This window comes from Sabethes cyaneus, chromosome 1, assembly GCF_943734655.1.
Source record: "Sabethes cyaneus chromosome 1, idSabCyanKW18_F2, whole genome shotgun sequence".
Classification (NCBI taxonomy): domain Eukaryota; kingdom Metazoa; phylum Arthropoda; class Insecta; order Diptera; family Culicidae; genus Sabethes; species Sabethes cyaneus.
Window position 1 is genome coordinate 98,963,034 of NC_071353.1, and position 27,078 is coordinate 98,990,111.

General features: G+C 38.4%; 1 protein-coding gene across 1 annotated transcript in view; it reads right to left on the bottom strand.

Annotated features, from left to right (window-relative positions):
• LOC128742125 (glutathione hydrolase 1 proenzyme-like) overlaps positions 1 to 27,078 on the bottom strand; it is an 86,793-nt gene that overhangs the window by 22,501 nt on the left and 37,214 nt on the right. The window contains exons 2-3 of the mRNA XM_053838353.1: positions 2,738 to 3,532; positions 2,247 to 2,672 (exon numbers count right to left, since the gene is read on the bottom strand). Coding sequence (XP_053694328.1) covers positions 2,247 to 2,672; positions 2,738 to 3,532 — 1,221 coding nt within the window. The remainder of the gene's footprint in view (positions 1 to 2,246; positions 2,673 to 2,737; positions 3,533 to 27,078) is intronic.

A 27,078-nucleotide genomic window follows, 5' to 3' on the forward strand; every position in this document is an offset into this window, starting at 1 on the left:
AACCCGGTAAGCCGGCGTCGAACTAGAAGTGGTAGTGAGTTCGCATATTTGACATAACTGGTGGCCGTGGACAACACTAGTAAAAAAAAATCCAGCACCGCATGCACGTGGGAATGCAAGCTGACGTTGCTCTTTGCAAAACGCTACGATCAAGAAACATATGCCACCGTACGAAACTGACAATGTACAAAACTCTTATTAGACCAGTAGTTCTTTATGGAGTTGAATCTGTGATGCTGGTCACGGTGGACATACGCACCCTTGCCGTGTCTGAGCGGCATGTGCTGCGAACCGTATTTGGTTGAGTACAAAGTGAATGCCAAGAGTGGCGTATGCATATAAATCATAAGGCATTGCTTGGGGAGATTCCCATCGTACATCTGACGAAAGGCGGTAGACTACGAGCCGGACACGCCGTAATGCCGAATGACGGGGGGACCATACGTGCCAGATGGCTCGACCACGTCGAAAGACGCCTGGGAAGCTGACGACGAGAGGCTCAAGATCAAATTGTATGGCGATGATTGTTTAAAACAGCACGAACCATCCCGACATCATGCTGACGACGACGACCGACGGCAGGACATTTTGAATGACTTATTTGCTAAATTGCTTCTACTATAGTATACCATGGACCTCCGTTCGTTTGCCAGTATTTAATCTTAACACTTTTGATTTGAATTCTGCTAATTTGCACGACGTGTCCAGTAAAATTTTATTTGTACTGATCTAGCGTCCTCCATATTTGTTTTCTCGACGATTCTGATAAAAGTTTGCTGGGAGAACGAAATATTCGCCGCCGGTATAATTGCCAACTAAATCAAAACGCCAAAATAATAAAAAATAGCAGGGCGGCCAATTCATACAAGTGCAGCATATGTAAGGTCGCCAGTTGATCAAATGAAAAACAAACCGCGTTAGTTTGCTGAGCAATCGTTCAAATGTACGGCGGTTCACGGTATAACAAAGTTATTTAGAGGCAAATATTACAAAATAACTCAAATTTTTCAGTTGAATGCAGTTGTCTCAACAATAATTCATAAATAGGGAACTTCTTAAAAACCTCTTAGAACTCATCTGTAGCATTCCTCTGAGCGTTTCAGCATTCAACTGGCACGATTTAAAAATTAATCAATGCGGGACATTTTCCGGGACGTTTGGTAATCCGGGACAAGCCATCCAAATTCGGGACAGTCCCGCACAATCCGGGACGTCTGGTCAACCTATGCTAAAGTCATTTTAGAATGACTTAATTCATTTTATAGCCACCGGCTGACCTGATTCTACTAAGATTCGAATTCGAATCCTCGACCACTCGCTTGTCAAAGCAGACTCGGTAACCTTGCGACTACGGAGCCCCCACGTCACAATTTAGATATTGACCTAAAGTTTCAAAATCATCATTGAAATCCGTTCTTCGATATTCCGTTGGATCCCGACATGTACCGACAGTGAAGAACTGTTTTCTAGAGAACATCCACGCACCCAGCTGCCAACATCATGATAATCACTAATTTTGCATTCAAAAAATACAAAATACATCTTCAAATTGACTCTAACCAATAACCAAAATACCCCAACATTTAACTTTGATTCCAGCATCCGATTCGACACAGCAATGACTCGGTAATGTAAAAACAGGAATTAAAATAGACACGACTTGTTATCCGTCACAGGTTTCTTCTGGATACTTCGGGCGTCACATCTTTCAGGTTAGCTGATATTTTCTTCAACCTCAAATGCGTTAAACTAAAATTTTAAAATGATGATATTTCCTCTCTCATACATCCGTTTTGAATTAAAATTAAACAAAATTTCGGAAGACCTTGCGGTCGATGTAACGTAAATTCAATCTTTTCTCCGGGAAGAGCGAATGCATAATAATGACAAATTAGATGCGCCGAAAATCTGATATTAGGCTAAAATTATTGACCAAGCGTAGGTGAAGCTCGAACTCACGATTTCCAATCTCCGGTTGAGCGTGTTTATCCATTTACACCACTAAGCCGTTTAATATTCCGTAGTCTAACATTCGAACCCCACGTTCGTCTAGGCAATATTTTTAGCCTAATTTCACATCAAGCAATTTCTTTCCGGAGAAAACTAAAAGAAGTTTGATCCTTTGCGGGTATACACAATTAGTGGGCGAACGAACAGAGATTTAACAGTTGAATCGAAAGAGTCACCGAATTGAAACAATTCAACTTTATACCAGACGTAATTGATGGATAACTGATGCAACTGACACGTAGTTAATTGTACTAGTTGCCGCTACAGCATCGCCATTAGGCGCCAATATTGACACATGGGCCGTTCCGTAGTCTTCTTCGTTCGCAAATTCTGCGCCGTAATGTTCGAAGCTGGAAAAAGTAGTATTATCCAAGATTCCATCGCGGATAAATGCCGCATAGTTTTTGTTTGTCAACTTTCGTAAAGATTCTTCTATGCCCGGTACAAAAGGGGGATCACCAAGTTTTGTTCGCAACCCATAGCCATTTTTGAAGCTTTCAACTATTCTATGCCATGTCAGTGGATCATTAGCATCTAAGTTGTTATATCCGTCTAGTATATTTAGCATATAATTCAACACATGGCCGCTACCTGGTAGGGGCATTGAATAAACTGAGTGGCCGTCGTTCAGTTTTGTGTGTGCCGGTGGTAACCAGCGAACTCTAAAAAGAAAGGCGTTAAAGAAATCAATATTATGTAGCTGCAATTCTATCAAACCGGTACATACTCATAATCGTAAAAGTCTTGCTCCGTAAGAATACTTCCAAATTCCTTGAGATCTTGCATTAGTTTTGGCAATAATGTTCCATTGCGACTATAAATGGCATCAGCACCTTCCTTTGCAATTACCTCTAAACTGTCCGCTAATGCCAAACGCTTAATACGATCACCAGTGCGCCAAGTTTCACTAGTATTTGGATTAATAAAAACTTCACGTAAGGAAGGAATACTATTTATCTGATTTTGGCGCACTTTTAGAATACGAGCTAAGTAGTCCGTGACCAGATGGCCTCGTCGGCAGAGATCAATAGTTGGTTGAATTAACATCTTCCAGTCCAATCGTCCATATTTCTGATGAACAACCCAATAGCCCTTGAGTTCCCCTGGCACAGCAACAGCAAGACCACCCTCGATTGCTGCATGAGATTTATTAAGATACATATCCTTAGTCGCAGCTGCTGGTGCCGTTTCTCGGGCGTCCAATGTTTGAATGGATCCGCTATTACGGTCATAAAGCGTTAGAAAAAATCCACCGCCAAGACCCGCACTTTGAGGGCATGTAACTCCCTCGCAGAATAGGACTGCAATAGCAGCATCTACGGCTGATCCATTCTGTCGTAGAATATCCGCTCCAATCTGGGCACATTCTACTCCATTTGATGTTACCGCACCTCCAGCAAAAATTCGTGAAGCCTCCTCCTTACGACTTTTCAGGCCAAAATATAGCCCCAGTACTACAGCAATTGTAACGATTGCTGCTAGCCCTGAAACGAGTAGCAACTTACGTTTGTTGATATTAATTCTGAAATATCAGGAATAAAGCATCATTAAATTTATTCATGTTCAATTGCTAGGAAAGTAATAAAAAGTGAATTAATACGTACACTACACATAAGCCACACCAGCTCTGTCGCAACGAACCACCTTTTTAACGATTAACCATTAATTCTTTGAATGAAGCGTTATGATGAGGTGCAGTGTGTTGTAATGATGCGTGCATTTGTGTAATCCCATCAAGTCATCGCTACACCACAGGATGATACAAATATATACACAACTGTTTTACTTTGTTGACAAACGTGTTTACTGTTTCAATACGCATATAGATGACATGAACATCGATATGACATTATTTGAGATTATAAACAAAAATCAGCTTCAGTCTCCTTTACATATCTACAGCAGTTTATGATCCTCGTTTTGCCCAAAACGAGGATCATAAACTGCTGTGGATATGTAAAGGATCGGTAATGAAAATGTAATGAAGAAGGATTTTTGGCCAAAAATTCCTTCTTCATTACATTTTCATTACCGTCCCTTCATCAATTGTAGAACCATCGTTTCAAAAAAAAAATATTCATATATGCCTGACCGCATTTCAAGGTCATGACTAAAATCACGAGGTTTAGTCGATTGAACGTTACTGTTTACCACGTTTATACGTATAGCTCTGTTACTTAATGTCTATAATCATAATAGGTCCTGCTGCAGCGGCACATGAGATAATTAAAAGCTATTGTAATTATTATGAAATCCTTAGAGTTGTTTGATATAAATCAGGAATCTTTCATTATGGTTAAATCTATGTAGAGATGTTACCATACAGCTTCTATATTATAAAAGTTTAAAAATGTTGGTGGTGATCAAAGTCAAATAAATTTTAATTATAAAATTTTCATGTCTCCATTGCCTGAGGGGTAAAATAATTATTCGAATTCACCACTATCTTAACGAGAGACAATGTGATTTCTTCCCTTCAACACTTTAAACAAACCAGCTAAAATATTCGGAAAAACGATATTAACTCGATGGCGTTGCCATCGGAAATCAGATGTGGTTGATATGTATGAAAAAGGATGTCATTTATGATTTTACCATATACAGTTGGATTTCGAATTTGGCAACAAATGTGTGTCGCCTATGTTGCCAAAATCGAAACCGTGCCAAAATCGAGACCTTTTTTGATATGAAAAAAATTGAATGTAAATGCGTTAGAAATTGACTAAATGTTATTAATCAACCATTGCAACCTTTTTATGTTCACAAAATCCGCCAAGAGCTATCTGTGCGGTGCAAGTAAGTTTTTGGCGACTTTCAGTAAGACGGCAATAAAAATATTATTGTTCGAAAACATTCTATAACCGCAAACTTTTTTCATGAACACACTTAGGGTAATTTTTTTTCGTCATTTAAAGTATGTATGCGGAAACTGGCTGATATTTAAGAATATTTTTGAAAGTAAAATATTTTGTGTTGCCAAAAACGGATACTTTTGTTGCCAAAATTGAGGCATGCCAAAATCGAACCATGCCAAATTCGAAATCCCACTGTATTACTTTAATTCACAGTGTCCAAACAACAAAACTTAATAATCAGCATTATCATTATGTCTGATTTCGGCCTCGTGCTGTTCAAAATAATGGTTTAACATGTACCAGATTGCTTATAATTTACACGATGCGAAGTTCTGCAATATGTAATAATCTGATCTGCAAAATAAATTCATAAAATTAATAATCTTTTCTATTTCACAGTGCCTATCTATGACCATTCTAATACGCAGTTACGGTTACTTCTTTCAAATATTAAGACAAACATTTTGATCAAACGTCTTTTACGTAGTGGAGACGCTGGATAGTAGTAGCTTTCAAAATGATGTAAAAATTATAATTTTATATTTGATAACACTATGCTTTTTGCAGCACAAAGTAGCCAATCCAATCGTTCCTGTCAATATTAAACTTTCAAAATGGTTCTTTTTTCAGAACCATCATAACCGTCAATAAAGAGTATTGTGATTTCCATTAGCAATCAATTTTCTCATAAGTATTTTTATTAAGGTGCGTCTAGATTGGCAGCTAGTGGCATGCAAGTTGTTCCTAACTTTTGTTAATGTTTCCAAGTAACTATGGCGACGTATCACAAATGTGCAGGTGGCGACAGAAGCAACATTGAGCAAAAACTAGCAATATATCACATTCCAAATGTAGCCAAAATTGCCCATTCTAAACGCACCTTTACCATAACTTTGCGTAGTCCTACGTTGAACATGCGGTCGTGTCTTGTACACAACATCTCTGATTTTTAACCGCCGCGGCGTGTAAGCACGTGTAAACAAAATTGAGTGAGAAATGTTCTTCACATGACTAGCATAGTGAAATAAAGTCTCATTCAGTTTGTTTACGTTTGCAAAGAATTCGCTTTGAAAAAGTATAAGCGAAATAATTACTCTTAAAATGTTTTTCACAACAATATACGTAATACGTGGATAATTTTCATTTAGCTTTTCACGAAGTGTTTACGTGAAACGGGAGGCGAATGTTTTTTTGGGCTGAAATTTCGGTTATTCGCGATATATCGTATTCTCTTAAATATAATGATTAGTTGGTCGAGACCGTCACCGGCCACGGCCTAAAACGCGCGATATTGTTACGTGAATTCAAGGTAAACTGCACTTATACAAGCCCGTTCATCTGTTCCCCCATGAAAAAAGGAAAGTGCTATTTTTACCATCATTCGATATGCATGGAACTTGCTATAATGTAGTTTTCATGGTGAAAGGATGCGGGGATTTTCGCGACAGAACTCTTTTTACTTGTCGCTCGTGGTTTTTGTAGCGTAGATATTTATAAGCAACCTGAATAATTTTTCAATTTAATGGCAGATGCGGATCGTGTAGTTTTCAATTTTACTATGCACACTAGCTAGTAAATTGTATAAAGCACCGACTCCAAAGGGTTGAAAATATAGGATGACTGGCTGACCCGACAAACTTCGTATTGCCACAAATTAAACTGTGTTGTACATAAATCGTGAATCTCGGATGACCTTTGTCACAATCTTGAGTTTTGCAAGTTTGTGGGGAGTTCATGGGTGTTTTAATATACAAATTTTCCTCACAGTAAAGTAGAAAACAACTCCCCCCATTGCTTAGCCTGATAAAATAAAGCGGATAGCATTTAAATATTCGCCATCATTACAAACCATTTCGCCGCATACCGTTTTGCGGAACACCACTTCTCGGTTGACCATAACGTAGAATATAGAGTTTCGCAGAATACCATTTCGCGAAAAACCTTACGCGGGATGTACCATTTCACGGAAAATCTTTTCGTAGAAAGTACCATTTCGGAGGGGTGGCCCAGCTGAAGGAAAGTAATAGAGTTCAGTAAATCTAGGAAAATAAATAAACCTAGATAGAGGTGACGGTTTTGAATTATCTAATGTTACTATTGATAGTTTTTGGTGGTCTTGTTATTGATTAATGTGTTATGAAAGAGTCTAAAATTTCTCGAGTTCGATTAGTTTTTGAGTTACGCAAAAATTTCTTTTTTATTTGTATGAGAGTCCTTATCCCCCTACCACAGGGGTGAGGGGTCTGAAACCATCATTAAAAAAATTCCTGCCTTCAAAACCCCCCACATGCCAAATTTGGTTCCATTTGCTTGATTAGTTCTCGAGTTATGACTTACTTTACTTAATCAGCTCCAGGCCGTAGTTTCCTCTGCTGTACGAAGAAGTCGTCTCCATTCCACTCGGTCCATGGCCGCAATTCGCCAGCCACGTAGTCTACGTAGGGTCCGCAGGTCGCCTTCCACTTGATCGATCCATCTTGCTCGCTGCGCGCCCCGCCGTCTCGTTCCAGTCGGATCGTTATTGAGAACTTTTTTAACCGGGCTGTCGTCCGACATCCTCACGACGTGCCCAGCCCATCGCAGGCGACCGATTTTTGCGGTGTGGGCGATGGGTGGTTCCCTAACCAGCTGATGCAATTCATGGTTCATTCGCCTCCTCCACGTTCCGTCTTCCATCTGCACTCCGCCGTAGATGGTGCGCAACACCTTCCGTTCGAAAACACTAAAGGCGCGTTGGTCCTCCACGAGCATAGTCCATGTCTCATGGCCGTAAAGGACTACCGGTCTAATCAGCGTCTTGTAGATTGTTAACTTCGTGCGGTGGCGAATTTTGTTCGATCGCAGCGTCCTACGGAGTCCAAAGTAGGCACGATTTCCTGCCATAATGCGTCTTTGTATTTCTCTGCTGGTGTCGTTGTCTGCGGTAACCAGCGAGCCCAGATACACGAAATCTTCTACCACCTCGATTTCATCACCGTCTAAATGAATCCGGGGAGGGAGGTCAGCATTCACTTCTTTAGAACCTCTTCCTTTCATGTATTTTGTTTTCGATACATTAATGACAAGTCCAATCCGTTTGGCTTCAGCTTTCAGTCCGATGTACGTTTCCGCCATCCTCTCAAAGGTACGTGTAATGATGTCAACGTCGTCAGCGAAACCAAGAAGCTGGACGGACTTCGTGAATATCGTGCCACTCGTGTCTATACCCGCTCTTCTTATAACACCCTCCAAAGCGATGTTAAACAGCAAACATGAAAGCCCAGCACCTTGCCGTAACCCTCTTCGAGATCCAAAGGGACTCGAGACTCCCCCTGATACTCGAACAACACACATTACTCGATCCATCGTCGCCTTGACCAATCGCGTTAGTTTATCCGGAAATCCGTAGTAGTGCATAATCTGCCATAGCTGCTCTCGATCGATCGTGTCGTACGCCGATTTGAAGTCGATGAATAAATGATGCGTGGGCACGTTGTATTCGCGACATTTCTGCAACACTTGCCGAAGCGCGAAAATCTGGTCCGTGGTGGCACGGGAACTCCTTTGCAAATGGTGATAGTCGACGACATAAAAGTTGGGAGAGTACCTTGTAGGCGGCGTTCAACAGTGTGATTGCGCGGTAATTGCAACAATCCAACTTGTCGCCCTTTTTGTAAATCGGACACACGATGCGTTCCGTCCACTCCTCCGGTAGTAGCTCATCCTCCCAAATCTTGACAATGACCCAGTGCAGCGCTCTAGCCAGTGCGTCACCGCCGTATTTCAGCAGCTCGCCGGGTAGCTGATCAGCCCCAGCCGCTTTATTATTCTTCAGCCGACCGATCTCTTCTGCTACCTACTGGAGGTCAGGGGCTGGTATTCTGTCGGCTCCAAGATCTATTGCCATATCGTCACCTCCATGTTCAGCTACATCGCTGTTAAGGTGCTCGTCATAATACTGCTTCCACCTCTCGATCACCTCACGTTCGTTCGTGACAAGATTACCGTCTGAGTCTCGACACATATCGGCCTGCGGCACATAGCACTTCTCGTAGAACCTCCGTTTATCGTTAGCACGGTACAGTTCTTCCATCGCCTCGCGATCTCGATCTTCCTGTTGGCGCTTTTTCCTCCGGAAGACCGAGTTTTGCCTGTTCCGTGCTTGTTTATATCGATCCACATTCGCCCTCGTACGGTGTTGCAGCATTCTCGCACGTGCTGCATTCTTCTCCTGCACTAATTGCTCGCATTCACCGTCGAACCAATCGTTTCTTCGGTTCGGATTCATTGTACCTAGTGCCGCTAGAGCAGTGCTACCGATGGCGATCTTAATGCCTTTCCAACCATCTTCAAGAGTTGCTGCGCCAAGTTGCTCTTCCGTTGGTAGCGCTGCTTCCAGCTGCCGCGCGTATTCCTGCGCAACTCCGGTGACTCGTAGCTGCTCAATGTTGGGTCGCGGCGTACGACTTCGACGCGTGTTATGCACCGTCGAGAGTTTTGAGCGCATGCAGACTGCAACTAGGAAATGATCCGAATCTCGAGAGGAAATTTGTATTTCATTTGTATGAAAGCCCCCCTCTTAAAAGGGGGAGGGGTCATTATTCACCTCCTGAAGAGGGGAGGGGTCTCAATCCACCATAAAAAAATTGCCTACAAAAACACCCACATGCTAAATTTGGTTTCATTTGCTTGATTAGTTCTCGAGTTATGAAGAAATTTTTATTTCATTTGTATGGAAGCCCCCCCTCTTAAAAAGGTAAGGGGTCTCAATTCATCATAGAAAAAATTCATGCCTCCAAAAACACCCACATGCCAATTATGTTCCATTTGATTAATTAGTTTTCGAGTTATGAGGAAATTTGTATTTCATTTGTATAGCAGCCCCCCTCCTATAGTGGGGAGGGGTCTTAATTCCCCATAGAAAAAATTCTTGTCTCCAAAAACACCCACATGTAAAATTTTGTTCCATTTGCTTGATTAGTTCTCGAGTTATGCAGAACTTTGTGTTTCATTTGCATGGGAGCCCCCCCCCCCTCTTAGTGGGGGGAGGGGTCTCTAACCATCATAAAAACTTTCCCTGGCCCCAAAAACCCCTATATGCAAATTTTCACGCCGATCGGTTCAGTAGTTTTCGATTCTATAAGGAACATAGGGACAGACAGACAGAAATCCGTTTTTATAGGTATAGATTAAGATTAACCGCTGAATTTGAACAAACAAAGATTCAACAATATGCCCTATGTCACTAATATAGTCTCACATATTGTTTGACAATATCCCCCTTACTGACTTGGCCCCAAACAAAAATGATCGCTCTATAAAATTTCTATGAATTGATGTCCCACTCAGTTAACTGGCACCTGTATCTCATTTGATTTACGTTGACAACCCGAGCAGGAGCGAAGAACAAAATAATATAAAAACAATATCAAACTGTGTTATAATGCTATATTTTGGTATTGAATAGATATGGAGATACGTTGATAACACATTTTGTTATTGAGTAGATATTTAATACAATGGTTGTAAGATGAGTTTAATAACTGATTTTGTTATAATGCCTTAAAATTACATTCGATATATTTCATAATTTTTTTTATTGATTGAAGAGATTTTAGATTATAAATATTTTTTAAAATGATTTTTTAATATCTCATATGCTATTGCATTTGTTATTCAATACCTTAATAATAGGGTAGTCGCTTCATTAGTCGCGCAGCTAAGCACAATATAATTTCTTTTTTCTTGTTTATTGGGGTATATATACTTCAATTAATGCTTGTGGGATATAAATTTATCAAACACAAGGCATTTTTCACAAAGCACGACAATTGCATTCGTTGTACAAGAAGTTTTATAAAGAAAAAAAATGAATTTGCTGATTCAATTATATTGTACCAATATAGTTGCGCTAATGTTCCCCTAATTAAGTTTGGTGTTCCTTTAATTGTGTTATTCCGTGTACATTGCTAGGTTGCTAAGTGTAAAAAACATTGTAGCGCAACTATAGAAATGGGCGCCTATAGTTGTGCGTTCTAACTACGCCTATAGCTGTATTAGATTTTAGAAAATCGACATTTTAGCAAATAATGCTTTAATTTTAAAAGGTGTAGTCTAACTACCAATACTCATAAGACCTGGTTTTATATAATGAACATAATTGTTTTATTTAAAATTACTACCACAACTACTGGATCAACTACCCTACTAAAATATGTTATTCCAAACTTTGAATATAGTCATGTTATTGCTTTGTTATTCAAACAACACAAGTTTTGGTCTTAAAGGAGCAAAATTTTGATATTATTTTTCGTTATTTTACCAACTATGTCAGCCAAAACAAGACAAAATTTTGACATGTGTTATTCGATTTCCATAACACATTTTGATGTTATTGTGCTCTTCGCTCCTGCTCGGGAAGAGCTAACATCACTGCGGACTCAGGAATCGTGGGCCCACTGACAGGCGAAAAGCTAACTTGTGTGAAGAGTACCGATGATATGATATCTCGTTTACGCTAACGCTAACATGTTGGCATCGAAAATATGGCTACCTGCCAGCTACTTGGTCCCACCCAATGCTTTTGACGTTTAGATTCCAGTCACCGAAAAATGGCGACGTGTCGGGGGGCGCTGTTAAACAGCTAACTTTTAACCTAAATTAAATTATACTTTCCTTTCTCGCAATTCAATCTAGTTACTTTGCACTTGAAACTCACATTGTAGATGGACAATAAAAAGGTACGCTGATTTAGGTAATTGTAATTTATGTTGACAATGCCTTTCGCCACTGGCTTTAAACTAAAACTGGCTTTAAACTAAACTTTAAACTAAAAGTCTGGCTTTATGGAGGTTGGTTATAAATTGTACATAATGTTTCGTAATATTCAATGTTATGTGAAATCACAGCAGGCGAATAATACCAAGCTACATGCCATATTGGGATACAAATATAAAAAAAATTAGAGCAATATTAATTATTTATACTTACAAACCTGCTACTTTGCTACTTGAAATAAAAATTCACAAAATTTGAGAGATCACAATCTTCCATAACGTTTAAGCGACGGTGATTCCACATTGCGCGAACCTTTATGAATAGACCGGTATTGACACGTACTTCCTAATTACCGTCTCGACACTGTCGGGATAATACTACGCTTAAACAAGATTACATTGGAGCTAAGTGACTACCCAATTGAATGCAGCCGTAATTACATCTGTTTTGAATTAATTTAACATCATAGATTATTTAACATCATATCTGCACAGTAGGCATGTAACTAAAATGCTTCATCATTCTCGATTGTATTCAAAATGAGGTACTTCACTCGCTGTTTGGAGTAGATTACACTTTTTACGCTATCATTCGAAGCAAAAATACAATGCTAACCTTTCCTGAGCATGCGGCATGTCAACACTATACTTGGCCATCGTGATTGAAATAGCGCTTCACCGGTTATTATTTGCTTATTCTAGTTATCACACGATTTGCACGGGCACTAGATTCTACGACCGAAACATGGAATATAGAACGGCGCGGAGAAATATAACGATCAGAACCGATTGGAATCGCGGCTAATACTGAGGAATCTTTTTAAAATGACCGGTCTCATATACACTATGTATACTCACAGATGATGGTCGCCGTATAAGTGTCTATTATTTAAAGAGCGTAGCTGAGAGAAGCAGCGTGTTGACTGCAGAGATTTCAATGCATCTGACGAGAAACCCCCCATGCAGCAATAGCAACAATTTTATGAATCATCATGATCATAGTTTGCCAGCAAATGTAGTAAGGTGCCTACATACCTACCGGTAAAGAACTATTTTCGCGCCAGCTCGTCTGTGGGTTAGACAGCAAATTTAATGAATTCGGCGAAACTTTGCGGGCGTGAAGACTTTATCCAATTGAGCTGCTCACAACACCTATCTATACCTATCTATTTTTAAAATTTATTCATCTTTTCTATCGAAGTCAACTTTTCGCTCTTTAATGAATCAATAGCAAAGACAGATATGAAATATATTTTTTTGCTCGACTTTCATTCCGTCTCATAGGCATATCTGCAAACCATGCATGCAGGTATTTTTTCAATTATCGTGCAAAAACCCCACTGATCTTAGAATTTCATGATAATTTGTATGTGAACATATGCAATGGACTTTAATATTTAACAACTTAACTTGTAGGTATCCTAATTTACTTACACATTCCGAGGGAAACATTCCGGTTTTCTTACATCAGTTATAAAAATTATCACCCTTGATCGTGGAACAAAAAGTTTTCAATTAGAATTTAGGCTAACTTTCAGAACAACCTGGGTAGAATATTATCTGAAAATAAATTTCCAGAATTTTTTCCACAAGTTTTAAGGCAAGTAGGAAAAACTATGTTCTAAATGATGGGTAATTTCCAAAATACATTACTCTTAATTTTTCATAAGTTATAACCGGAAAAGTTGATGTTTCTTGTCAGCTTTAAAAACTCATATTTTATGAACGAAGCATTGTGAAGTAAAGATTTCCGCGTTCAAAATGTAAGTAGGGTTATTTATTTAGAGTCGAGCCACCGCGGTTTTACAATTTTAGTAACTTGTACTATCTATATACAAGCATTGTAAAACTTCCTACTGTGACAGCTAACTTTTCACAATATTGTAAGTTTTAATTTCAATCGTGTAGATATATGAAAAACGCCTAGTGAAGAAATCTGACAAAAAAGCTTTTCTATGGCGAATTATGACCCCTCTCGCCTTTAAGACGAGAGCTCCCATAATAATGAAATACAAATTTTCTCAAAACTCGAGAACTAATCAAGCAATGAAATCAAATTTGGCATGTGGGGGTTTCAGGAGGCAGGAATTTTTTCTATGGTAAATTGAGACCCCTCCCTCCTTAAAGAGGAACCACTACCGCAACGCCACCATTTTCAGTTTTTTAGCAATTCTGTATGATAATTATGCTTTCTCATTAGTGTTAACGACTACATATACAAGTCATGAAACTTGCATTTAGACTTGAGCTATACATTCCGATAGTTATACCAAGCTAAAATTGGATGCGGTGCCAAATCGTTTACCCAAAGCAGTATTACCGATGTCAGCGTTGATATGGGCAACTCGAACGAAAAAGCATCAAGTGGCACAACATTACTAGCTTTTACAGTTTGTGCAGAAGATACGATAATATCGTTGAATACCTGTTTGAAATGGTCGGCGAAAAAGGTCACGTTTCGCTCCTTTACTATTGGTGATCCAGTTTCCCAAAAGCATAGACAAGGGTTACGCACTTCCTTTTCGCTTTGTGTTCACAAATAACCAGAATGGTTTAGACTGCCTGCGATTCACGTACGGGTTGTACAGGTCTTGAATGCGATTCACATACCTGTTGTACAGTTAACGATCAGGTTTGTATTGAGTTTCACGTACTGTACACAACCGATCGTTTGTGTCTGTTGTTTCTCAATGCAGAACGCAATCATACAATGAACATGATCTGACATGAGGTTTGTCGTAAATTGTACAGATCGCGATAAAGTATTTGTCGCTTACAAGTAGTGATGTCTCTGAAGCTGATCGCTGCTATGTTCTGATCGCTAGAAGCGATATTTTTCCATCTCTGTTAAAGTGTTAATGATAGTAGCTGCGATACAAATTGCCTCCAGTAACTAACTTTTATAGTACGGTGGGCGATGGCAACTATATTTTCTAAGTGCGGTCGATCGCAAATGTACTCGTACGAACAAATTTCTTACGACTCGATTAAACCTAGTCCAATTTAATGTCTGTGTCAGGGAAGTGCGCCAGAAAAAATACAGAAGTTCTTTGTCCAGATCGCAAATACTTTACGTTTTTTTTTTACAAATAATAAGACTTGATAATAGGTCGTAGAGTATGTTTCAAGAAATAACAATAAGTAAAAGTTCCGGTGTCATTCCGAAAAACCAAAAAAAGGAAGCGTCACGAAAATATGAAAGATTTTGAACGCTAACAGCTCTACCAATTATGAATGGATTTTCATGGTTTATATACCGATCGACTCATAACAGATGTAGCAATTATGTGATATCTATTATAACTTTCTTTTTCAATCACTAATTAAAGAAAATTAGCGAAAAGTTTCACATTTTACATTTTTTTCGTGATCGCCTTGCGTCACAGGCAGGGACGATAGTTAAATACACCATCTGTTTGCTGTGATTTCGATTACTTTATTTTTAGAAAAAAAAGTGACAAAGTCCTTTCGTCCCAACAGGTCGACGATTCTTTACGACGTTTAAACCTATACCAATTTCATATCGGTGCTTGGGAAGTACGCCGGAATGCAAAACCACCCCACTCTTTCAACCGATGTTATCGTTTGAACATTGAACCTAGTCTAATTTGATGTCCTGAAATGTTGTTCCTGATGTTGGGCAAGGCAAGGCCCCCTGGTCTGTAGTAATGCCAATGTTTATTTGTCCGTCAGTATGAGGCAGTAAGGTACAAAATATTTTGCAAACACCTTTGACTTACTTATATAGTAGCTTTCCATCATGAAAATGAATAAAACGATGTAAAATAAATTATTGACTTACAAAAATGTGGATTTATCAACCTGCAGCACAGTCAAGCCATTTTAACATAACAATTTTTTGATATCATCAAAATATATGATATATGTGTAAATAGTGTTTGATGTTGAAGTAAGATTTAAGGCGCTATTAACATTCGTTCAAAAATAATCGAAATTTTTCAACCTACAGTTAGTTTCAACAAACCCTATATATGCTGCATGTATCATGTATGCATGAAGCATCGTATTATTACATGCCTGGATACATGCTACTATCGCTACAAAGAGACTTACGTAGTCCTGCGTCACCTATGCGGGCGTGTCTTGTACACAACCCCTGATTTTTTTACGTGAAGGATACGTTCCGCGTAGATTCCGAAATTCGCATGAAAAACTTCGTATATTCTAAATTTGTTTGAAACCCTCATGAACTCCAAGACTACGCGCAAAAAAAGATGCTGGAACATAACCGCGTAAATTCCGAAGCTCGCGTCCCTACTAGCACGGTTGTTACAAAGTAGTTGTGGCTAAACTTCTAAACGCTGTGCGCTATTTTTAAAGGAGGACATCGTCTCCAATGTAAAAACTATCGGGGTGTATACTGCTCAATACAGCTTTCCTGATGTTGGATAGACTGAAGCAAGCGGATACGCTCAGTAACCTACTATTCAACATTGCCTTGGAAGATGCGATACGCGGAAAGGAACGGAATCATCACGAAATCTCTCATGCTTCTTGGTTTTGCGGATGTCGTCGATATCATCGTAGACTCGTGTCAACTGTATTCCAGTGGAAGAGGCCTTTTAAATTGGAAGTGGCAAGATTGAGACTTACCATGAACGTACACAATTGTTTGCAGAGATCGTGGGTGGTGTCCAAATAGTGTTGGTGCCAAAGTGAACCGAAGGGGGGCGATATGAAGTAATAGAGATGCACATACTTTGGTACGCTCGTGACAATGGCAACGATGTAGGCCGCGAAGTAAAACGACGCATTGCAGCCGCGAATCGAGCTTTCTGCGTATTACGTAACCAGCTGAAGTCCCGAAGGTTGCCAACTCGCATAAAGGCAAACTCTACAGAACGTTATTGCTCCTGGTTAGTGTTCGACATCGGAACGAAAATTGAAATCCGGGTTCCGGTCCGGTCCGGTTAAATTCGGCACGAACTTTGTTATTCCGACTAAAAGCGAAGCCACGGGTATAACCGTCCTTAAGAACTTGATCCTTCTATATCGACAGACTTCGCAGCCGGTTACTAGAGTACAGGAAAATTACGGGGCTAATGCAAAGATCCTGTTGACTCCATAGCGGCACCGCCCAGTCGAGATTCGTACATACGACGACTGGCTTGTTAAGCCAGCATCATACCCCGATGCTAACGATGATATCTAAACAACTATAGTTTGATTGACGAGAGTCCTGATATTACATGACTTTTTTGGTCTTAAATTTTTAAACCAAATTTCCTTACGTTTTTATGTCCTTTTTTAGACTACAATCTTGCCAGGCATTTTGAATTAACATTCAATTGCAATAATGATCTGAACTGCCGCTACTCGCATAACAGTCTGATTTTCTATGGAGTTTAATATAAAAATGGGACTGTAATGCGAATAGCGGCAGTGAACCATTACTCGAAAATCGCCACTATGTTCGTTATCACATGCTCCAGTGACCTATAAATTTCGATGGAATTGATGCAGTTGAATTTTTGTCTCTCCTCACCTTTATCGCTCTTTTGACCGATGTCTTTATTTTGTGCTACCTGCATTATAATGCACACAATGATAAAGGTAAATGAAGGACAACTTCGTTTTGAAGAAAAAAAACCCGATTTAATCCACCTAGTGGTGAAAGGAACCTTTGTTATACGGTCTTACTTGCTATTTGAGATAGAAATCGACACGGCTTCGGAACATAATTCATCTATTGGTTATCGTTACGCAGTGCGTTGGTTTACATAAAATTTTTGAAAATTGAATAAGTTTACAAAATTTGATCAAAATAAGAACACTTAAATTTTGATAGATTCTTTTTTCATGAAATTGCTGAGTAAGGATAAGTAAGTTATTATTAATCTGTTGTTATTAATCTGAGTAAGTGCAAATAAAAGTAAGCTGTAAGAGGAAATCTTATTCTTTAACATATACATTGTTTAGTAAAGGTCTAGTTTATAGGTTTTCGAACTATGCATAGTTTCCTGTAATGCTATTCCACAGAGAACAGACATCCATTCACGAATAAATTTTTTGGGAATTGTTGGATAAAATTTCAAATTAAAATCACCTAATATGCTAGCGTCACCACCACTATAGTTTCCCAACTAAATGATTCTTTTGATTTGCACACTGACAACCACTGGCTCCTCTGCCGCTAGTTTATATGGACTATAAGCGTTATGCTAGCGCCAGAAGCTAGCTGTTGTGAGTTTAGTGTAGAATTTTATGCGCCTTCAGCGACATCATCACTATAGTTTCCCAACTAATTTGACATAAGTTTTATCCAAGTGGGGACCTTTTGCTTGTATGTCTGTTCTCTGTGGCTATTCTATTTGAATCACATCAGTAGAGTTTTCTTGTATAATTTTCATCAATTTTTATTAACCTTCGGTTACTCACGCTGTTGTATTTGATACAACACGTGTAGGTTTTCCAACGCCATATTGTTATAAAGTTACAAAACGTTGTTTAACTAACGTATATTCTTCAACAAACTTATTGTGCGCAAAATGTCATAATTATTCAATGCATTAATAATTTAAACTGTTGGGAAAATGTATGCAGCAAAACTATCAGCAAATGTAAAATGTTTAAAATGTATCCGGCTGCTGGTAGTCGAGTAATTCGGAGTCAAAATTGGGGCATTCTTTATAATCAAAGTTCTACAGTTCCTAAACAAGCAAACATACAGGTATACTATTTTCAGCAAAGTTGTGTATTTTTATTATTTGTACAATTTTGTAGTACATATAAAAGTTATACAGCAATTACAAAAAGAGCAAAAATAGAAAAACTGATTTTACAAATTTATATACAATAAATAAGATTTTTCTATCTTCGCTGCAGAGATAGAAGGTTACAGTCTTCAACAAAATTTCTTGTAATAATATGTTCTATAACTTTGCAGAACACATCAATGTGTTATATTGACACTGAAGAAAAATAAATTTTTTATTTCACTTTTAGGGGGATTAATCAAAATTTAAATTCTACCAGACGATAGAGCTTTCAATTTCAAGAAACTCTTACAATGGTTTAATAAACTTAAAACCAAGTTTTCCCAGTCAAAACTCCCTTGCACACGTTTTCTTTGGTTTCGGACTATTTTGCGCGCGAGTAACTGTATTACAAAAGTTGGCGGAGTGTTCGAGGGTTAATATCTTTTGACCGGTAAAACCAATTCTTATGAAATTTTGCATATACACGGAAAGAAATCTGTTCCAGTTTTCATGAATAAAAAATCGTGAAAACAATAAGCTTGAAATTTCATGAAATCATTACCATGACCCATGATTTCATGACTGTACGGACAAATATCATGAACTATAACAAGCATTTTTGTGAATATTCTTCATAATTGCTTCTAGCGTTACACGAACTGTCAAATCAGGTCTTTGAAATCACAGCAGCGAATGTTAGTGATTTAGCATCTTGTGATGATTCTATTAAATGAAGAAGTACAATTTTTGTGATGGTTTCCGTCGCTGATGAGCAACAAAGTGAACAGATTAGTAATTTTCAGTTTCATTGACGTGAGTCGTGTGTTAAAAGTGCTATTATAATGATGGATAGCGAAATAGAAAAATTCGCTACCGTGAAAGTGGGGGAAAACGATAAAAGTGGAAAAGTTATGATATCCTATATTCTGGATATGGAAATTAAACCATCGATCCGTTTTAATGAGGGCAGTTCCTTGGGGCGACAATGAAGGCCGTTTTACCCGACACAGCAAGTGTTGTTGTGAAAGAAGAACCTGCGTCATACATCATCGACGCAGCTGAGAAGGCAGGAACAAATACGCCTTCATTGGCGCAGCAGTAGCTCATGGCAAAATGGCCGCATCTAGTACCAGGGAATCTCGTAAAGGACCGGTAATAGTTTATGCACCAGTGCTCAATCCGGTCTAAATAGCATTTGATGGTTTGGGAATACTCAGAGATCATCCTGTGCAGTAGATAGTACACCGACTTCTACCGAGCATAAGAATAACGAGGATTGATCCGACTCTGAGCACCTTTCCATCCGTCGATCGATCCAGGCAACTCTGGTAACATTCCGCATTAATTTGAACCATACTTTAATTGTAAATATTATCACCTGTCCTTTTATCTAGAGCCACTTTTGAAATGGTTCTGTCTACCGTATCCAAACTGGTGCCTGGTATAGGGCCCTATTTTATAAATCACGGCGAGTGTCACTTTGCTCGACTGGTATACTTCTGGTATTATGCAGGGGGAAGTCCTGTATGGCCGAACAGCATCCATGCACGGATTCTAGCGAAACAAAGAATGATAAAATTATCTGGAAAGGTTAGAACAACAGTATCATTAAAGCACCAAATATTTTTACTACTCTTCGTTTTTTAGAAATCGCTAGTTTACTGGTGAATGACCAACTGGTTAAAACCACATAAAAAATAAAAAAAAATTCGCTGGTGTCCGGCCATACAGGACTTCCCCCTAAGTAACATGCGACACGATGCGCGTAACTCGACTGAGCCGACCGCTAAAAAGCTAGTGACTCAACCGTCAGCAAATGACGAGTGAGCTTGTTCTATTTTGGCGGTGCATTCAGCCGCTATATACCGGCCGTTCTTTCCGCACTCGACACTCGACAGTCGATTCGAGCTGCTCGGCGGGACTTACAAAAAAGGGCCAATAATATCAATTGTATCAGTCATCTAAAATTAAATAAAAAGAAGAAAACTTATCCAATTTAATTCTTCTATGTATATTTTATTCACGACAGATACGTATTTCGCCTACGACTTGCAGGCTTCCTTAGTGTCTGTTTTCGAACTAGCATCAGTCATGATTATTCGTCAAGCAACCATAAAATCAATGAGTCGTTAAAAACGTTTACCGTACAAAAACAAGTAATTACCAGATCAGCATCTGAAAAGTGGAATTTTCAGTGATGTATTGGAACTGGCAGCAAATATCATTTACTTACCTAAGTAAAAATTTGAGCTAGCTTCTGTAGTATTTTCTCGCCCGGAACTTCTACTGTATGTGTCACCTAATCCAACTCCGCTCGTATCAAGCACCAAGGGCCATGCTATTGCTGCTAGTGATGATGTTACTACTGGAGTTCCACTGCTGCTACGGCAACTTGCACCACTAACGCTTTGTCTAATACAGCGGTTTCGATATAAGTTTTCGTGAAAGATTACTGTATCGATTACTTTAAAACACACGAAAAGCGCTTTTCCCTCAATAAAAATTAAACAATTTGATCATTATCTGCCGGGCGAAATTTCAATTCAAACTCTAACACCATGTAAACAAACTACCAATTGCTGTCAAAAGAGTGAGGTTAGAAGCTCCCATACAATAGTTTACAGATCATGATTTCATGATTTTAGTCGAAAAATCAGGAATTTAATTCATGGTTCCAAGTTGAAAGATTCATGATTTTAGAATTTCGCGTGCAAAACAGTAACGCTTAGGCTGCGTTACGGTAAAGAAAAGTATGAAATCATGAACATTATTCATGGTGTATATTCATAACATGAAAATACACCAGATTCTTGAAATCATGAGTCATTTTTCGCATTTTGGAGATTAAATTTGTACCCGTGTATATTCGTAGTGTGAAAACCTCTCGTTTGATATTAAAATAATTGAAATTAGGTAAATTTTCTTCGTTAAAATCATTCTAAATTATTGTTAATTTTGGTGTGGTGTATACGGTTGCTCATAACTTTCAAATTAAACGTCCAATCAAAAAATCATTCAATAGTGATCTATTAGGATATATTATCTTTCAAATGAGACTAATAGCGCATAAATCGGTTTGGCCATCTCTAAGAAACAGGCGATAATTATTACCTTGTCAAAACAGGTTTTTTAAGGCTAACTTTTAAACTACTTGTTTGTTTTCAATAAAAAAAATCCTGAACAATTTAGCTTTAATAAGGGCTTTCATTTGATACTAAGATCGTTGAAATCGGTCATGTAGTTCCGGAGAAACCCGTGTCACGTATTTTTCACATTTTTGCTTATAACTTTTAAACGAAACGTCGTATCATGAAACAACTCAATAGTGATCTACTAGACAATAATACCTTTCAAACAAAAGTAATAGCGAACGATTCGGTTCAGCCATCTCTGAGAAACAGGCGATAGAAAAAATCATTACATACATACACACACACACACACACACACACACACACACACACACACACACACACACACACACACACACACACACACACACACACACACACACACACACACACACACACAGACATTGCTCAAATCGTCGAACCCTATCGATTGGTATATGTGACTTGGCCCTCCGGGGCTCGGATCAATTTCGTGTTTTTCGACCAATTTTTAAACCTTTGTTATAGTATAACAAAGGTAAAAACATCAGTTGTAATAGTACAATAGTCATTTTAAATAAATTCCGAATAAAAAACATCAGTAGTACGAAATCTAGTATTAATGTTGGCAAAAAGTGATAGAAAACATGAATAAACATTTCAATTATAACTGAATATCCCTCCCGCAACTATGAAACTCATTATTCAAACCTCATTTGAACAAGAATGCAGAAAATGACCAGCATTCTACGCCCGCTAGCCATGCTAATAGTTGGAATGTGTTTGTTCACGTGCCCTTATTCAGAGTCGATATTAATCATGACGTTAGCTTCTGGCAGTAGCAGTTAGGCGATCGTAATGCGGTTATGGTTATGCTTTATTGTTTCTCTTTTTGTTTTATGAGCGTTTTTTCAGTTATCAAGGTTGTCCCTTTCAATGCATTGATAATAATAAGGGGCCATCCAGATACCACGTGGACAGAAAAATATCAATTTTCAACCCCCCCGTGTGGACATTGACTCAACCCCCACCCCCCTCCCCTGTTTGACCACGCAGCTATTTTTCTTCTTTTGTAAAATTCAAGTAAACAGAAATGCATGAAGCTAAATTTTATTTTTATTTTGATTTATGCAGTATTTATTGAAAAAGCTTACGTTAAAGGAAGCTTCAGTCTAAAAGCCCCAACACAATGCATACGGATTTTGAGTCGTTGCAGAAATTTGAGTTTTTTTATGGATTTTCTGTTAAATTTCCGTAACGTATTAAAATCCGTATGCAAGGTGTTAGGACCTTCATTATTCTGTTCATATTGATCTTGTTTACTGTTAATTATTTCGGCTGCAAGAAAGTCCGTTTCAGCTTAACTTTCGCTTGACGATTCCTCTCCGTCAAGAGTATTCCTGTCTAACCAGAACACTTCAGCTTGGCCGTCTACTTCAAGACTTCAACACAACACAAGAATTTTGCGACGCGATGTGATTCGTAAAATTTTCTGAAGGCAAATCCTTTATAATAACGTTACCCATGGATGCCCTTTTTGTGGCGAGGTGCATTTGATTTTGAGGCAAAATGCACTCCACATTTGGCGCAAGCGCGACCTAAATGATAAATGAGTCACGTGACTGGTGAATATCCGTAGGTTCTATGACGCATCTTAGTGTGAGATCAAATGTTTTGGGTATATACACTTCCGTTACCTTTGCCATTTCCCAAAAAAAGTAATGATTGTAAAATAATCATCCTTATTCTGCGAGGCGGGTGACGTGACTATGTTGGAGTCGTCGCAAATCAGGTGACAAGGGTTTGTTACCTAGGTGACACGGTGACAGATGACTTTCAGGCTGGGCAATCAACATCTATTGTGTACTATCACAGGCTTAACCTTTCAATGAGATTTATGCCAGATATGTGCTCTCGTCCCAGTAAACCATTTGGTTTGTATATCTTGATTGCAATTGAGATATACGAAACCATATCCGAATGAAAAAGTTATATTTCACACCGTATAAGAACATATATGTATCAAAGTGGAGGCAATATACGTGCGAAAATTTTGACAATTATTTGTAATTATATCTTGCATTTTATACAGCGGTTTTTATGGCACGCAATTTTATACTCCTGAATATATGATTAAGATATAACTTAATATTGCAATCATCTGTACTGCTTTATAATTTACAGTCGTGACTTGTACATGAGAACACGCACGACTGCAAAGCAATTTATTGTTCACTTTGGTTTGACATACTCTAATCATTATACAATTCCAATGTAAAATTGACATGCATACGATTTAGTGAACTTTCTATTACGATCTTGTGTTATCTGGGGTAATGCTCGGTTCATGTGTTTACGTCAACATATGCCTTAAAAGATTAAACTTTATTTGAGCTTAAAAATAATCACTGATCAATGGTTAATGCTAATATATATAATTAATTTAATATTTCTGTTGCTAATTTCTATTTTTTTAATGGAAAAAAACCACGTGGACATTTTCCATACCTCCTTCTCCCCTTCCGTGAACAAGCGTGGACATTTTTATACCCCCCACCCCCCTCTAAGCTGTCCACGTGGTATATGGATGGCCCCTAATAACACGTAAGATATTCGACAAGGATGTTGGAAGTATAGAAAAGATTATGCTTCCTAGTTTCATATAATAATCAACGCAGGACCAAATACAGAGAAAGTTATGCTTAGTTACACTGAAAGGCACCGAATGGATACGACCATTTTCAACTTATCTTGCATATGGGTCATTCCACGGGAAATTTACGGTCAAAATTTTTTTTCTCTTTGGAATTTTTTTACGTTCTTTGTTAAAAAATCGACACGTATTTTTTTAGTTCGATTTTACTGTTAGAATTCGCAAGATATGATTTTTTAAAGTATTGTAATCCGATATTGTAATCATTTTTTAAATGCTGATTGTAAACATAGTTTGTAATATCACAAAATGACTTTCTACCAGATGTGTTCACTATTCCACAAGCCTTCAAAATTAGTATACCATACCGCCTCTCGATTGTTTTACAATAGTTAAATAGTGCATTTTAATAAACAATTGCATTTTTTCTAAGTTGGAACTTTTTTTTCTCGATTTTTATTTATCGATTTATTTTAAAATATTTGCTGATCATTCTCGAAGAAGCATGCAAAATTTGGAAATGGAGAAATGAAAACTTTGGAGGTTATGAGTTTTTATGTCTCAGCGCGTGTGTTAATGTGAAGCGGGCGGTTATGCTCAATTGATGTTCTAACCCACGGGCAGCTTCATAACGAGGCCGGCTTTGATGCTATTAAGTGTAACGTGTCCTTGGTGCGCGCGCGTTCGTCCGCTCATTTTCATTAACGTGCGCGCTTCGATATGAAAATTCATAACTTCTAGAGTTTTCATTTCTCATTACGTGTTGATTTTTTTAAACAAACGTAAAAAAAATATTTCGAAGAAAAAAAAATTTTGACTGTAAATTTCCCGTGGAATGACCCATATGCATCTTTGCTCAGCAGGGAATTAAATAAACGAGGATTTATACACATTTGTTTCTGATTCGGTAAAGGTCATCGTACGTAGTGTAGAGTCAGCGACAGTATATAATGTCATCGCATATATTACATAAAGTTAGTAATCAAAACAATATTTTATCAGAGCTGTGAGAAGCAGACGAGATGCCAAAACGAGCATTCACTAAACCTGTTCCGACTGTCTGATACAGATAATCTCAAGGCACACATATGCATTTATCCTTGGGGGCTCGTTCGTATTCAACTCTGTTTTGCTACGCGTATTCGCAACCTCAACCGGCCTAAACCGTTAACTGACGATAGTGGACAAGTCACTTGATTCCTAAATCACTGTATTCAACATGACTTCAAAAACCGAAATTCTTAGTACCTATTTGTTTATTTGTACGCTATCATGAACAGCCAAATAACCAAATGGCTCGTTTGCTTTTGACAAAATGACCCACACTGTCTTGTCGATTGTCCACATGGTTTATGCGATTAAGTTCATACTGACTATATCGTTCGATTTGATTGGGCTTGCTCTCGATTTGCAAGGTCACTATCGAATTGGATGCGGAATGTTGAATTCCCACTAGAAAAAATTCGTTATAGAAAACATATTGGTTGTGACACATTCAATTTAGCTGGTATTGGTTCTTATCTATACCTATAAAGAAGGATTTCTGTCTGTCTGTCTGTCTGTCTGTCTGTCCTGTGTTCCTTATAGAATCAAAAACTACTGAACCAATCGGCGTGAAAATTTGCATGTAGAGGTTTTTGGGGCCAGGAAAGGTTTTAGTGATGGTTAGAGACCCCTCCCCCCACTAAGAGGGGGGGCTCCCATACAAATGAAACACATTTCTGCATAACTCGAGAACTAATCAAGCAAATAGAAACAAATTTGGCATGTGGGTGTTTTCGGTGACAAGAATTTATTCTATGGTGAATTGAGACCCCTCCCCTCTTTATAAGAGGAATTATAACTCCTCTCTTCTTTAAGAGGGGGGGCTTCCATACAAATTTCCTCATAACTCGAGAACTAATCAAGCAAATGCAACCAAATTTGGCATGTGAAGGTTTTCGAGAGCAAGAAAATTTTCTATGGTGAATTAGGACCCCTCCCCACTTTAAGAGGAGGGGCTCCTGTACAAATGAAATACAAATTTCCTCATAACTCGAGAACTAATGAAGCGAATTGAACCAAATTTGGCATATGTGTGTTTTTGGAGACAATTTTTTTTTCAATGATGAATTGGGACCCCTCCCCACTTTAGGAGGGGGGGTCCTATACAAACGAAATACAAATTTCCTCATAACTCGAGAACTAATCCAGCAAATGGAACCAAATTTGGCGTGTAGGTGTTTTTGGAGGCAAGAATATTTTCTGTGATGAATTAGGACCTCTTCCCACATTAGGAGGGGGGGCTCCAATACAAATGAAATACAAATTTCCCCATAACTCGAGAACTAATCAAGCAAATAGAACCAAATTCGGCATGTGGAGGTTTTTGGAGGCAAAAATATTTTCTGCGGTGAATTAGGATCCTTCCACACTTCAAGAGGGGGGGCTTCTACACAAATGAAATACAAATTTCCTCATAATTCGAGAACTAATCAAGCAAATGGAACCATATTTGGCATGTGGGTGTTTTTGGAGGCAACCATTTTTCCCATTATGAATTAGAACTTCTTACCTTTTTAGGAGGGGGGGGGGCTCCCATTCAAACGAAATACAAATTTGCTCATAACTTTAGTACTAATCAAGCAAATGGAACCAAATTTGGCATGTGAGAGTTTTAGATGGCAGAATTTTTTTTCTGTGGTGTATTACGACCCTTTTCCCTTTTAAGAGGGTGGGCTCCCATACAAATGAAATACAAATTTCCTTATAATTTGAGTACTAATCAAGCAAATGGAACCAAATTTAGCATGTAGGAGATTTTTGAGTCTTGAATTTATTTTATGATAGTTAGAGACCTCTCACCCCTGTGGTAGGGGGATATGGACTCTCATACAAATAAAACAGAAATTTTTGCGAAACTCAAAAACTAATCCAACTCGAGAAATTCGAGACTCTTCCATAAAACATTAATCAATAACAAGACCACAAAAACTAT